We start from the raw sequence: 14,717 nt of genomic DNA on the forward strand, positions 1-14,717 counted from the left end.
TGTATTTCCAGTTTACAAAACAGGCTGTAATTGAAACATACACATTATTCCTCAACAACTTTAAGACAGCAAAAGAAGCAATCAAGACCACATGCCAAGCAAAACCTGCATTTGCCAGATTTCTGGAGGTAAACATGAAAACAGCATTAGTAATAATAACATGTTTTAATTTATCTGAGACATACAACACAGTGCATTTCATAATATGCTCCTATGAGGAACTGAAGTATGCATTTGATTAAATCCATAAGTACCACATGAGAAGTGTAAATATTGTAATATTGTAAAGAAAGATTCAGGTGTTTGATTGGATTCTAGTAAGGAGGTTAGTGTAGAAGTGTGAGTAATTGGAGATTCATCTAAATATATGTTCCTTACTTGCATCAGAATGACTGCCGCTGTGGTCTAGTGGTCAGCATTCCTGGTTACAGATCCAGAGCTCCGGATTCGATTCCTGGTGCTACCAGATTTTTTCTGAGGAGTAGTGGGTCTGGAACGGGGTCCACTCAGCCTCGTGTTGATAATTGAGGAGCTGTTTCAAGAAAGTAGCTGCTCTGGTCTATAAAACCGAAATTAAGAGCCGTGGGGATTCGTTGCGCTGACTACGCGACACCTCAATCCTCAAAAGTTGGCACTAAACTTTGCCGACAAGCGGCGGTTGCTCGGTTCGTATAGATCACCTGTGGACTAAAATCACGATTTTTTATTGTTTTTTTTCTTGCATCAGAATGCAGGGCAAAACCATGATCATCTTTATCAGCAGCAAAACAGCCCTTTTGTGGCCATGATAGATACCAGCAACAAATTCTTGAAAAAATGTGCCATTCTTAAAATATTTTTGAATGACAGTAAGAAAGTAAAGCTATCTTTGTAACAGGACGTGGGCCTCCACATCCCATGGGGTTGTTTGATATCAAGGGTCCCACATTTTCGTAGACATTTGGCTGATAGATGGCTTTGAGTTTATCAGCCTTATGTGCTGGCTGCCCTTAATCCCCAGGAAGATTCCTGGATAAACGTCTATGTATGCACAGTTCGCGAACAATGCAACAATTGTTTATTCAGCATTTAACACTGAACACAACATGTTTCGGCCATAGATGGCCATCGTCAGGTGTCTTTAATGCATCCAAACTGTTACGCTGCTCTGATGTGCACTAAAACGGAGTGTTGCCGTCCAATTAAAAGTAACATAAATAATTAATTAAAATCCATTCAAATTTTGTATAATTTTTTTTTTGTAAAATCCTATTCCACCTCATAAGGGGCATCATCCACTTGTTTGGAGCTATGTAATTATTCCAGAAGGTTCGTTTCTGCAGCTTGTTTTTCTGTTTGTTAGCCCGTTGTTTTGCTGTGTCTGCAGTCTGTAATATGCCACTATTTTTATTTTTTTTTGCTAGTGGGGTGGGACTAAGTCCCTTGTACTGCGGCCACTTCTGGCCTATTGTACCAACCCCAGATGATAGGTGAGGGTGATTGTGGAGCAATTAGTGGAATGAAGATTGGCAGGGGAAACTGAAGTACATGGAGAAAACCTGTCTCAGCGCCACTTTGTCCACCACTAATCCCACTTGACCAGACCCGGGCTCGAACCGGGACCGCCACGGTGGGAAGCCAGCGACTCACCGCTTGAGCTATGGCATGGCCTAATATGCCCCTTGCTTGTGTGTTGTTCCCTCTAGCAGTGTGTGATATTGGCTTCACTAGTGTGAAAATTTTATTTTTTGAGACACATGATGTACTATAATGTCACGCGACAAATAACTTGACGTGGGTCTCGGATTTAGCGAATCTTTATTGGACACTCACACTTACACACCTTACAGTTATTACCACTTGCAGTATCACTTGACTTCTGGCCCAATACTTCAATGCGACGTCTCAACTATCCTTGGCCGTGGTTGGATCTTGACTGTCTTCAGCGGCGGCTATCCAAAGACTGTCTCTTCTCAATACTCCAATACTCTAATACTCTAATCTTCTGTCCGAGGGGCCAGGCCCTTTATATAGGGCGCACGCAGACTCAATAGAGGACACCCCTTGCTAAGGTTCGATCTCACGTGTTCGGCAATCTGTTGCTTTGGGTATGCTCTTTATAGATTACACCGGTTATGTGTCTCGTCTCATCCGTTGTTACTCGACAGTTCGTTGCTACGATTTCGACAGTCATGTTGTCATGTAATGGGCGCAACAAACTCTCTGTAGTTTATCTCCGGGGAGACACGTTCGTTGCTTCGGCATTCTCTACGCAATGACTCACTGTTATTGCGCTACCATGGAAGTACCTACTCCAAACACATTACAATAATGTCAGGTAGATATTTCTAAATTATTCCTGCTGAGTACATAATCCAAATTTGGAAACAAAGAGATAACTGTGTGTGGTATACACATATATTATTGAAGAACTGTAAGAGAGGTTATACATGTGTTAATGTCACGTTATTGTGTGTTTCAGGCAATGGCAAGAGAGCACAAAGGGAAACTTGCACTGGACTGTCTGCTCATCATGCCAGTCCAGAGGATACCACGCTATGAACTCCTTATTCAGGTTTGAGTTATCTGCTGAATTGAATATTTTATTGCAAAAACTACATCATTCTTCTCGTTACTGCAGCCTGTGACATGCTGGCTACTGTGTGTTTGTCATGCAGGATGAAACGTTCAATATTCCCATTCATATAAACCACTACAGAGATAGTGCAAGACATTATCAAGTAGGCATTTTAAATATGATCATGAGCCTGTTGTACATAACACAATTTTTGGCATTTTGTTGACAAGACAATGTAAAAACTATATACCTCCATTTGTGGCTGACTGTGATTGAAATATTTTAAGGATTTACAATTAAACTGAATTCAGATGACTCAGATATTTTAAGGCATTTTGTGTAAATTGTGTAATTTTTCCTTTAGTATCGGTTGCACCTGAATATGTCCAGTTACAGCTGAAACGTGTTTGGATGTAAGATTATTTAATCCGTAAAAACTTGATACTCTTGATGGTAATTATATAATTATATATGTACTTATTTTAATTATAAATGTAAATATTGGACATTTATAATCCTTTCTTTCCTTATGGAACTTGACCTTCACAGGGAAATATAACAACCAATCACAGTAAGAGGTTGGAAGTAGACTTTAGCTTATGCCCTCAGATATTACTTGGCAGTGTAAGAAATGTTTCTGTTCTAAGCAGTTCAGTGCAGTGCGTTACTGTCACATTTTATCATGTGTCCAAGGAAATTGAGTGGTTTATAAAGTACTAAACAGGTTTATTCCTGTAATTTTAAGTACATTTTTCATCTAAGGGGTTTAGCTTTAATTCTTGCCCAAGATTTGTTATATATTTACATTTTAATTTAATTCAAAGACACAATAAGGCTCCTTATTCGATGAATAAAATGATTGATTACAACTGAACAGCTTAGACTGGTGCTTTGTATGCTTGAAGATGACCCGTGAAAGATGAAAACATGTTGCGTCTCTAATAAACATAATAAAAGCAAATGTTGATGCAGTAGTGTCTTCTTTGTTTTGAATACTGATTGTTGTTGTGTAGATGGTATATTCTATGCTTTATATATCTTATTTGTGACGCACAACAGGATGTACAGTATTAAGATACTAAACAGGTGGTTCATAAACAAGGTAGGAGAATTATATACTCGTACAGTGTACGACGCTGACATAGAGGACAAAGATAAGGATGAAAACAAAGATGAAGAGCTAGCTCAGCCTGTGCCAGATTTCTCAGGTCACTTGATAACACTTGTCAGCTTCGATCTATAATGTGTGACCAACTGTGACCAGCCAATATGCTGACAGTTACAGCTGGTCCACTTCTTACATAGCAATATGTGAATTGGTTTTCACCCAAGTTTTGTGAGAAAAGTGACAGAATATAGTATTGTCTAATAGTTGATGCTGTGCCTGTATAAATGTAGTGTTGGGTGCTGAACTGGAACTGACCTTCAGTGAGATGACTCGGTACCAACATTTATGTATACTGTTACAGACACTGCTGAAACATACTGATCCCGCACATCCTGATCACCAGTTGCTTCAGGAAGCACAAAAGGAAGTGCATGATCTTGCAATGAAGATCAACTGCACTGAACGGGAAACCCTGAAGGAGCTGGAAGCATTAATTGAAGGATTAATCAACCTGGTAGCAGCTGAACGCACCTTTATTAGACATGACCTTGTTACCATGGTGTCTGGTCAGGGCACGTGTAAGGAGCGGGCGCTTTTCTTGTTCTCTGACTTACTTGTCATCACAAGCATAAAGCGAAGGAGTGGGACTATCCGGAAACCTTCCACGTATGTATGTAGCCATCAGGAAATAAGTAACACTGGGTTAGTTTATAGGAGGCTTTTTGCAATTTTTTCTGGCATTATTTCTTCTCTGTTACTATTATGTACTAGCAGAAAATTCTTGCAAACTTATGCTACCCTAGATAACTCACTCACTTAATATATCTGAGCCCCTCTTGGGGCTGCCAGTTGTTCATCCACTCAAGAATTTCCCAACATTTTACTGTATTCAGAAAAGCCCTCCACTGCCCCTATTCTGAACCAGATTAGTCCAGTCCATACCACCCCATCCTATCTCTCTAAGATCCATTTAAATATTGTTTTCCCACCTACATCTAGGTCTTCCTAGTGATCACTTTCCTCCTGGCCTTCCCATCAAAAACCTGTATACACTCCCCTCTTATATGTGTTATATGCCCTGCATATCTCATCCTCCTTAATTTTGTCATTCTAATTATACTTGGGGAAGGAGGACAAGTAATGAAGTTCCTCATAATGCAGCTTTCTCCAACCTCCTGTCACTTTTTTCCTCTTCAGTCCAAATATCTAGCCTAGGTATCACTTTGAAAATTGAAATGAAAAGTGTTACTTCCTTAGTTTACTTCTATTGTATGTACTGGCAAGAGAAGCAGTCAGATAGTGCATAATGTTCCACCTCCAACCAGCCCAGAACAGGTGTTATTAGCCAGTTCCTTCAGGCTTACAATACCCATTTGTGATTGTAGATGCAATTAGAAGGAATATAAGACATGCCAAGGTATCATGTTATCCAAATGAGGAATATTAACATGCTTCAGTGGTTGTATGGTCACAGAACATAGGTTTCCCCTATCTCTGGATTTGGTTAACACTTCTAAATGTCATGCTCTGCCACTGCTATTGTTTCGAAAACCAATTACTCCTAAAATCTTGTGATTATTCTCTGTTGAACTAGACAAATGCTGATTGACCACTCATGTCCTTCTGTTTCACCCCAATTCAGATTCTGTCTGTACAACCAATTGTTGACACCGATTTACAAACTTTTATTTCAGGAGCTGTCCTGGTAGTGTTGCTAGTACATTGGAAGCGAACAAATACAAGTTGCTGATGCGGATACCTCTGGATGATCTGGAAATAGTCAAGGGTATGAGTGATTCCTTTTTCAGATGTGTGATAACCTTAATTTGTATCACAGCCAGATCTCAGATTTGGAAACTTTTGGTTTCACAAGTATTAGAAACATAGTGCATTCTGAGGTTCTGAAGGATTAAGCATTGTAGGGTTTCTTATTAACATAAATAGTCTTATATGTATTCATAACATGTCACAATACAAATGTAACATGACAAGTTTAAGTATTGTCGCGTATTGGGTGTATATCGCGACAAATAACTTCACGCCGTATTTTATATAGCGAATTTTATTTCACATTCGCACTTACAGTCACCCAAATTACAGATTTAAGATTATTGCTATCTGCAGTATCACAACTAGTACACTCCAAATGCCAGAATACAACTGACTAGTTGCTGGCTAACTCGGAACTAACTCAGCGGTAGCTCCAGGACTGACTCGGCGGTAGCTCCAGGACTAACTGACTCACTGACTCTGAATAGCCTTCGCTGCTCCTTATGTAGCCTCGGTCGGACAATACAGAAAACGGCCACGTAATAAGCACCCTTGTTGCCTGGCGCTGTGTTGCTAGCAACGCTAGTGGTAGTAACCACTGTTACCACCGTCGTCTCTCGCACTCATGTTTACCCGTGCTGCCCTTGGTGATGTCATCACTGTTGACTCGCGTTGCCTAGTGACCAGGATGTTAGGACTCTGCTAACATCGGCTCGCTTGGCGCATCACGGCTGGCGAGAGTGGGGGAGGGGCGTCATCCATAGCTCAACATGTCACAGTATTTACTCAGTCATTATCACAGTACCAAAATCCTTTTTTGTACTCACTGAATCATTATTCTTCCTAAGAATAAAGTTTAATGGTAGTTCTGTCATTTTACCAGATTGGAGTTGTACAGGCACTGTGGTATATTGTCAATGACAGGAAGTTTCAACAGTTAGGAACTGGGGTAGCTTTCAGTAGCATGATCTCCACATTGAGTTTATGAAAATTAGTAGTATATATAATATTTATATCATAGCTAAATGAAGCGATGAACAAGCAGATGCACACTTGTACAATTTCTCCATATTAATAATTAAAGGAAATCTAAAGAATATTGCAAAAGTATTATTGATGCCATTCTTTGTGAACTTACCAGAGAGCTATTCTCTGGTAAGTTCACATTTTTTTTTATAAAGATTAAGAACTGTTATACCAAAATCTGTGTAAATATTACCATTCATGGCATTTGATATTCTCAGTGTGGTAAATGGTAAGATTACATTCTTCTGGGGTATGACACCATGGAGTCTGGTAGATAATAATCATGTGATGTCACATCCCAGAATTCCATGATCTTAATTACTGTTCATGTTAATTAGTGGTTGCAGCATGAAAATGTCATTTTTAGTGTTGTATAGGTAATGTTAAGAAATCATTGTTTTTTTACTGTGTTAAAATAATTATAATTGCTTCCATATGTATACAGTCTGACATTATACAAAGCAGAATTACTACTGACTGATGCTCTTTCAGCCAAGGATGAGAACTTGCGTCGAATGCTGAATGAGATGGAAAACCTTGCTGAGGATGTGGCAACACTGAATCAGATCAATGATCTCACTGTATCTCTACATTGTCCACGTGGTCAGCTGGAGGAAGTAGTTCGAGAAATGCTTTCATCTGTCAATAAACAGCTTGCAGAGCGGCAGACAAGTGACTCGCAGCTCTCATATCTTGAGCTGACACTGAATACACAGTGAGTCACACTGCAGGCTACTTCTATAGCTATAAGAGCATGAAACACTGAAACTGAATAATTAGCTATTTCTATGCAAAGACATTCAGCAGAAAGACTTTTTCTGTTTTGTGTTTTCATAATACAGCCGTATTATTTTATGGTGTCCTTTGGCCTGTACAAACGATGAGGTATGATAAGATTAATGGGTGAAGGCAAAATTATGAGAACAGATACTGTAATGGAAGGAGAGGGAATGACCCCTTTGGATATGTTAAGAAAGATTAATCATAAATTGCTATGATATTTGTTGATTTAGTATTGTACAGGGATTTACTTTCACACCAGAAAACTTTATGACTGACTTCTAACTTTTTTGTTTGGCTGTACATATTTTTATCTTGAACTTTACTAATATGGACCAGTGTTTCTCAAACTGTGGTCCATGGTGGTCCACCAGATGGTCTGTAGGTCATTTGAAGGGAAAAGCAATCAGACAATTTTTATCTTGTATCACAAATTTGAAATGTAAAGTTAACTATGATTGTCAGAACTTTAACTATAATTTTTCTTCTGTTTGCAAAAAAAAAAAAAAAAAATGCACGCTATTTATGGCTAAGGGGAATTTTGTGGTAGCTGAGTAGTCCATATGTGTGGCAGCCGCCTATATTGTGGTTCACAGTTGTTGAAAAATTGAGAAACACTAATATAGGCAACATCAAATGGCTGTTTAACTGATAAGACACAAAACCAGGCAGCTGTTACAAGTAGTGAATTGTTATGGGACCTGAAATATGTCAGTGATTGCAGGTTAGGTTACTCTTACAAGATTACCCATTTTTACATAAGTCAGTTTCACAATGAAACTGATAAAGATGGCTGTATTAACTTTGATAGATTCACAGTATTATGTAAGGATCCAGACAGACTTGTTAGAACCAATCTATCCCAAGAAAGGACGTAAACAAAGCAATGTGTTAGCCTATCTTAATTAATGTTGCATTATAAGGCGTTGTTTGAGAAGCAGGAATTCAAACAACTTGAACAATTTTTTATAAACCTATATATACGTAGGTCAGTCAAAAAGTTCCCGGAATTCCCCTGCAGATGGAGAATGAGCAATAAGATAGCCCACACACTGTTGTGGTGGGAAGCTCAGCATCTCTGCTTGCAGGCGCAACAGGTCTGGACAGGTTTCAGTGTGCAGTGTCGTTACTGTTCCGTTTGAATTAGACGTGAGTGTTGGTCATTTGGCGCAGTGTCGCAGTTCAAACAGCATGTGAACATCAAGTTCATGTGCAAATTGGGAAAATCTGCTTCAGAGATGCTATTGGCCCTGCAGCAAGTTTACGGTGATACTGCACTAAAGAAATCCGCAGTTTACAACTCATTTTCCCAGTTTAAGAATGGGCACGAGATGTTAGGGGATGACCAGCGCAGCGGGAGACCTTCGACATCCAGAACTGAAGAAATGATTGGAAAGTGCTACAACTGATTTGATGTGATCGAAGAATGACCATCGCAGAGTTGGAGCAAGAAGTTGGTACTGTTACTGGCCATTTCTATGTGCAAGTTTTGCAGAGGTTTCACGATGCTGTTCAGAGGAAGCGGCGTGACAAGTGGCAGGAACAGTGGTTTCTGCATCACGATAACACACCAAGCCACACATCGCTTGTTGTGCAACAATTCCTTGCCAAGAAAAACATTCCTGTCATCACGCAACCACCGTACTCTCCAGGTCTCGCTCCGAGTGACTTTCGGCTGTTCCCTACTCTGAAAATGGGCCTCAAGGGGACACGTTTCCCAACCATGGAGGACATCAAATCGAATGGGACGGCTGAGCTCTGGAAGATTCCAAAAGAAGCGTTCCACCGCTGCTTCCAACAGTGGCAGGATCGATGGAGCAAGTGGGTGTGTGCGCAAGGGTCCTACTTTGAATGTGATTAGGTAAGCGTTGCTGTGTGTCCTACCATTAGAGTGCTGTACCACCATTCTGGGAACTTTTTGACCGACCCTCGTATATTAGTTTATGTGAATGATGTTGATATGATTGGTAAAGTTTCCTGGCAAAGAAGGAGGCACTTATATCCCAAGAGGAAGCAGGTAAAAGAATTAGACTATTTATTAATGAAAAGGAAGCAAAATATATTCTTACTTGCAAAACTAACCCTATCACCTATCCTAGTATTGAAATTGGTGATTGCCTTTATGGCAGAGTTCAATATTTTATGTGTCTGCAAACCCACCCAGCCTCTAGTCCACTAACACTGAGTCTGCTTTTCCTGGGATAAAGTGGCCAGAGCATGAACATAGTAACCCACATCTACTGCAAAAGTTAAAAACTCATAGAATTGTACTTTCACTGTTCCATGTAGTTTCATTGCATGATGCATAATTAAGCACGGAGACAACTTGACCTATTACATTATTTCATTTACATTTTCAGAAATGGAATTGAGAACTTATCAGTAGTATTCACAAAACCAGATAAGAGAACAAGTTGGGAGGAGTCGTCCAATGAAACCAAACAGAAGCTGGGTGAGTATGCTATGGACCTGTGTTCTTCTCAGATAAAATAACACTTCTTTTTACCCAATAATTTTATGTCTACGTGATTTTAAAGGGAGCTTAATTAGTTCTTTTCTGATTTGTTTGTGTTCATTGCATGAAATGAACCCACCAATTTACTTGAAGCTGAAATTGATATGTATAAAGTTTCTTAAAACCAAGTCATTGTGCAATATATATGTATATATCCTGAAAATTTTTTTCAGTATGAGAAATATATATGACTGCTGTGTAGTACTTCCATTTCTGATTATATCTGTTGATAGTAATTCACCTTTACAAATACTAGCATTAGGACCGACAAGGAACACACTACTATGATGATTGAATTTTAGAAACATGTACAGTATATCCACATTTGGGCACCCTGTCCACTAGCATGAAACACGTGACTGTTTTCAGTTAGATCACACTCACTGAGCATAATTTAATAACACAAGAGACCACCAATGAGTTAGACAGCCTTCTTGGCTTTAAGCATTACAGACAGAATTTTGTTTCTGAGTATTCTCAGGCATGATGGTAAATGTGTTACTGGTTTCAGCCCTCTCTGCAGACAGGCGTCCATCTCCCGAATTCCTGTCTCCGCTGCCCATCCGTAAGACTCGGGCTGGCCTGCAGTTCACCTGTGCAGCTCCAACCCTTGGCCTCAACGCTTACAATATGCGTGATGTTTGGGTGTGCAACAGTGATGGCTATGTCGGCCAGGTGTGCGTGCTAAGCTTGCAACCTGAACCAACTGTCATCTCCTGCAATGGGGTCTGCAATGCTCGTATTCTTTGCATAGCCTCCATTCCTGCAGGGAGAATGGGGTGAGGCTATTGGCATGATAGTTATGTTAGATCAGTAGTCTTTAGACATCATCACTCCATTAACACCCTCAAGTGGTATTATCTGGCAGTATGCATTGATACAGCATACTGGCATCATTTTTTGTAAACCAAAAAGTAAAGATGTGTTACTAAAATGATGGGCCTATGTCCCTCATTTTAGTAGAAGACATAGAAGTGGATGGCATGACCACTTTTTAAACTTCTGAACATCAGAACAGGCTTGTAGCACCCAATTTATGATAACATAAAACATATCACTCCCCTTATGTGATGCCTGAGTGCCAGCATATTTCAGTCTAGAAAATAAGTATTGCATGAATGCCCATCTAAAGTCTTATAATTTTTCAAAGAGTTCCCCTAATATGTGTGTGTATGTATGTCTCTCACTTGTCTTTCCAGCCATCTTTTTGACATGCTCTGTCAGCTGTTGACTGAATCTATACATGGTGTTTCACAAAATGTTTCCCTGTGCAGTTCTTGTAATTGTCAGCTGAATCATGTAACTGGAACAGGCTACAAAGTAAATTGAGCAGCATCATATGTTTAGTTCCAGAATATACTTTTCAAGCAAAACAGAGAAGTGTTTAGTATTAAAGCAAGTGGCACATATAGTAATTACAGTGCTTCATAAGGTAACTGCATTAAATGAAAGTTTTTAACTTGCTTGCAGGCCAAGTTCCAGTTGCAGCATAGGACAGCCATTCACCTACAGCAAAGCAGGAATCAGTATTTCTATAGAGGACACCGATGAGAGTGGAGGAAACACAGTTCAGCTTGACAGGTACAGAGTAATGAAAACTGTATTTTAGGTTCAGCAAATGAACATTTTACACATATTTCTAACTTGCACACATATTTTGTCTCCATGATGGTAATTGTGTATGATATGTGGTATTAAAAGAACATAAAGAGAAAACTGAAATTAATGGCCATCGGAATTCGTTGCTCTGACCGCATGACACCCTCTATCCGCTAAAGTTGGCACTAACTTCGCCAACAAGCAGTGGTCCCTCGGTCAGTATAGTTCGCTTGTAGACTGAAACCACAGAGTTTGGTTTTTTTTTGTGTGTGTAAAGAGGAAACCAATTTAAATGTTCCTTGAATTAAAGTTTTTCCCTCATTTAATATTCAATTTCAATGTTATCAAGTCATTAGTCTTCATGTCAAATGAGTTCCATTTAAAGTTTTCTTCACCTTAGTGTTCACATCTACTGGTCCCAAAAGAAACCTTAAATAGGAGTTACCCATATTACTGACTTTTTTTTTCTTGAGAGCAAGAGCAGAATGACTTCAGAGAGTCCTTGTTATTAATACCAAATGCTGCCTTCATCTCCTTTTGAAAACACCAGAGTTAAAACTGTATAAAGTTCATGTTTTGTTTTTTGTCTTTGTGAAATATGATTTCTTGTACTGATGTGAAACATCAAGTGAATAAGATGTACACAAATTGATTCGTAGTTTAAGATTGTGGTCTTTTAATATGACACCATCTAGCGTCGTAGTTCGATAGATGGTTACCATCTCTCTTACAGAAAACAGACTGCATTTTCATTACAAAGCCCAACCAGTTGATGCTGTTTATTCAGAGACACAGTTTTTTTAGTATTAAAGACCGTGGTGCATATAGTAACCACTGTAATTTAAAGGGTTGGATAGAAACATGGCTTTAGGTTGTGGATTGGATTTAGTTGTGAGATCTGAGATTCTCATAATGATGAATATCAAGATTAAGGTCTTTTGAGTTTTAAGGCCATGTAGTTTGGTATTTGGGTACTACAATTTCAGAGGCACCCATCTCCTCCATCTTCAGGATAGAACCCTTTGACATTGATGATGGAGACAGCATATTCCTTAAAAATATTAGTACCTGTATACCATACTCCATCGTCACATCCCGGAAGACAATAATCTTAATTTATAATTAATTTGAGTTACATATATTCTTGATAACAAGGCCACTGTGAAGTTTTTTAATTAGAAGTGATTTTTGGCCACTCATTTGTCTTTATTTTTCAAGTAGAATCATTTTAATCTGTAGAAATAGTTGCATACATGTATTTTCATAGTATCCCCTCTAATGGTAAAATTATTCCTAGTGTTGTATTTAGCGTCCTGTTGCACTGATTCTNTCCATTTACACTAATCTATTGCATTGCATGCCATTATGTCAATGTAAAATTATTTAAAAAGTATAATGACATAATGGCATGCAATGCAATAGATTAGTGTAAATGGAGCACCTGATGATGGCACTATGGTACCGCAACATGTTGTGAAGTGACAGGTGAAAGTGGATGCACTGCAAGACAGACAATGTATATATATCATATTTGTAGTGATTTGTTGTTTCTTATTCATTTTAACCTCTCTACCTTCTTTTCAGGAATCTTCACTTCTTTATTTCTCAAATTAGAAATATTGCAGTTTTTATGTAGTGAGAAAATAAGATTTTGTACCACCTCGAAGACTATTGAGACTGAATACATATAAGGCAGTAGCACATGCATAGTGTGGTCTTTGCATTTCCAGTAGTTCCTCCAGTGATGATGAGGATGAAGGTGAGGAAGGGACGCCTGGAACAGGAATCAGCATTGGGGTTCAAGAGGACCTGAAGCGGATACGAAGTGCGTCGGATTCACTAGTATGTGAGACATCCATTGTGACTGAAGACACAGACAGTTTGCAGCCCACAATGTGGCTTGGAACAGAGGATGGCTGTATCCATGTGTATAATTGCAGTGACAACATTCGCATTAAGAAGAACAAGGTGAAAATACAGCATGGATCATCTGTTCACAGTATCATGTGAGTACATTCAAAACAGCTGTACAGTACATTTTGATAATATTTATTATAGTCTTGTCAACACAACAATATTTCCAGCAGATGGGGTATGTGACTAGGATGACTAGGATTTCATCACATGAATGCCATCTTTAGATTCGGGTTTTAGTTACAATATTCTGTCATGTACTTAGTGACTTGCTAGTGATTTACACAACAGGATGCAACAAAATAGGAATGCAGTATCTAGTCCAGGGACATATTTCCTCTGACAGGATATCTGAGTTATCAGAGTTTCTGTATTCACTTGGTTAGTAGAATTACAGAGCTTGATGTTGTGCATCTGAAATATCCTTACAGGCATGTCATACTTTGAGTAGGTAACTTCCAGAAGAGAAGTCCCATGCTTTCAACAAGATCTCCAGTATGGCAATTTTGGTTCGAGTCTTTTATTGAAAGTATAGTGCAGTACCTTTCTAATGATGATGTAACTGTCTGTATCACTGTCTGGTGGTGATGCACACACAGAGTTGCCTTAGACACAACGGAACACAAAATTTGTAGTCAGACAATAGAGATTTACAAGAATCTGTAATAAACTGCTAAAATATCGTGTGGCTTGAGGCTTTTGAACATGGGTGGCCATGCTGCATCAGAAATTTCCATTCATCTTATGATAAAAATAATAGATTTTGCTTCTTCTTAGCTTGTTTTTCAGTTGTATGTTACAGAGCTGAGAATCATGGAAATCCAATTGGCCCAAACTTTATTATCACCCTTTGTCTAATTTTGGATAACTTGAGAAAATTTTACAATGAAGAGCTTTATAATTTGTACTATTCATGAAATATTATTATGGTGACAAAATAAGGGAGTGTGAGATGGGTAGGGCATGTAGCTTGCATGGGAGAGATGAGAAATTTATACATAATTTTAGATGGGAAACTTGAAGGGAGGAGACTAAGTTGGGACACCTAGATCTATGACAGATGAAAAAAACGAATGTTAAGGCAAATGGGTGTGAGATTTGCACTGGATTCATTTGGCTCAGAACAGTGTCCAGTGGCAGACCATTGTGAATTTGGTAGTAAACTTTGACTACCATAAAAAAGAGGAATTTAACCCAGCTGCTATTCTTCTACATCTTCACAAACTACTGAATTTACCCCCACGATTTACACACCTTTTTATCGTACAAATCTCGTCTGAAGCTTATGATGTGTAAAATATGCCATAATTACTTCTTGTACAAGTAAAGTAAAGTAAAGTAAAGTAAAGTGAAGCTATCCCTGTACCAGGCTGTGAAGGCCCATAGGGTTGTGAGACGTTGAGGGTACCACATTATCTAGACAATCGGCTCAAAGATGGCGGTAAGGT

The 14,717-nt window shown here is 38.8% G+C and overlaps 1 protein-coding gene across 1 annotated transcript in view; it reads left to right on the forward strand.

Annotated features, from left to right (window-relative positions):
- Positions 1 to 16: 16 nt before the first annotated feature.
- Positions 17 to 14,717, forward strand: part of LOC111863116 (rho guanine nucleotide exchange factor 17) — a 19,531-nt gene continuing 4,830 nt past the window's right edge. Inside the window, exons 1-9 of the mRNA XM_023849149.2 lie at positions 17 to 128; positions 2,462 to 2,554; positions 4,027 to 4,331; positions 5,360 to 5,451; positions 6,954 to 7,176; positions 9,602 to 9,693; positions 10,268 to 10,535; positions 11,227 to 11,337; positions 13,086 to 13,361. Coding sequence (XP_023704917.1) covers positions 2,465 to 2,554; positions 4,027 to 4,331; positions 5,360 to 5,451; positions 6,954 to 7,176; positions 9,602 to 9,693; positions 10,268 to 10,535; positions 11,227 to 11,337; positions 13,086 to 13,361 — 1,457 coding nt within the window. The 5' untranslated portion in view covers positions 17 to 128; positions 2,462 to 2,464. The remainder of the gene's footprint in view (positions 129 to 2,461; positions 2,555 to 4,026; positions 4,332 to 5,359; positions 5,452 to 6,953; positions 7,177 to 9,601; positions 9,694 to 10,267; positions 10,536 to 11,226; positions 11,338 to 13,085; positions 13,362 to 14,717) is intronic.

Source organism: Cryptotermes secundus, unplaced genomic scaffold (assembly GCF_002891405.2).
Source record: "Cryptotermes secundus unplaced genomic scaffold, Csec_1.0 scaffold3513, whole genome shotgun sequence".
In the NCBI taxonomy this organism is placed as follows: Eukaryota; Metazoa; Arthropoda; class Insecta; order Blattodea; family Kalotermitidae; genus Cryptotermes; species Cryptotermes secundus.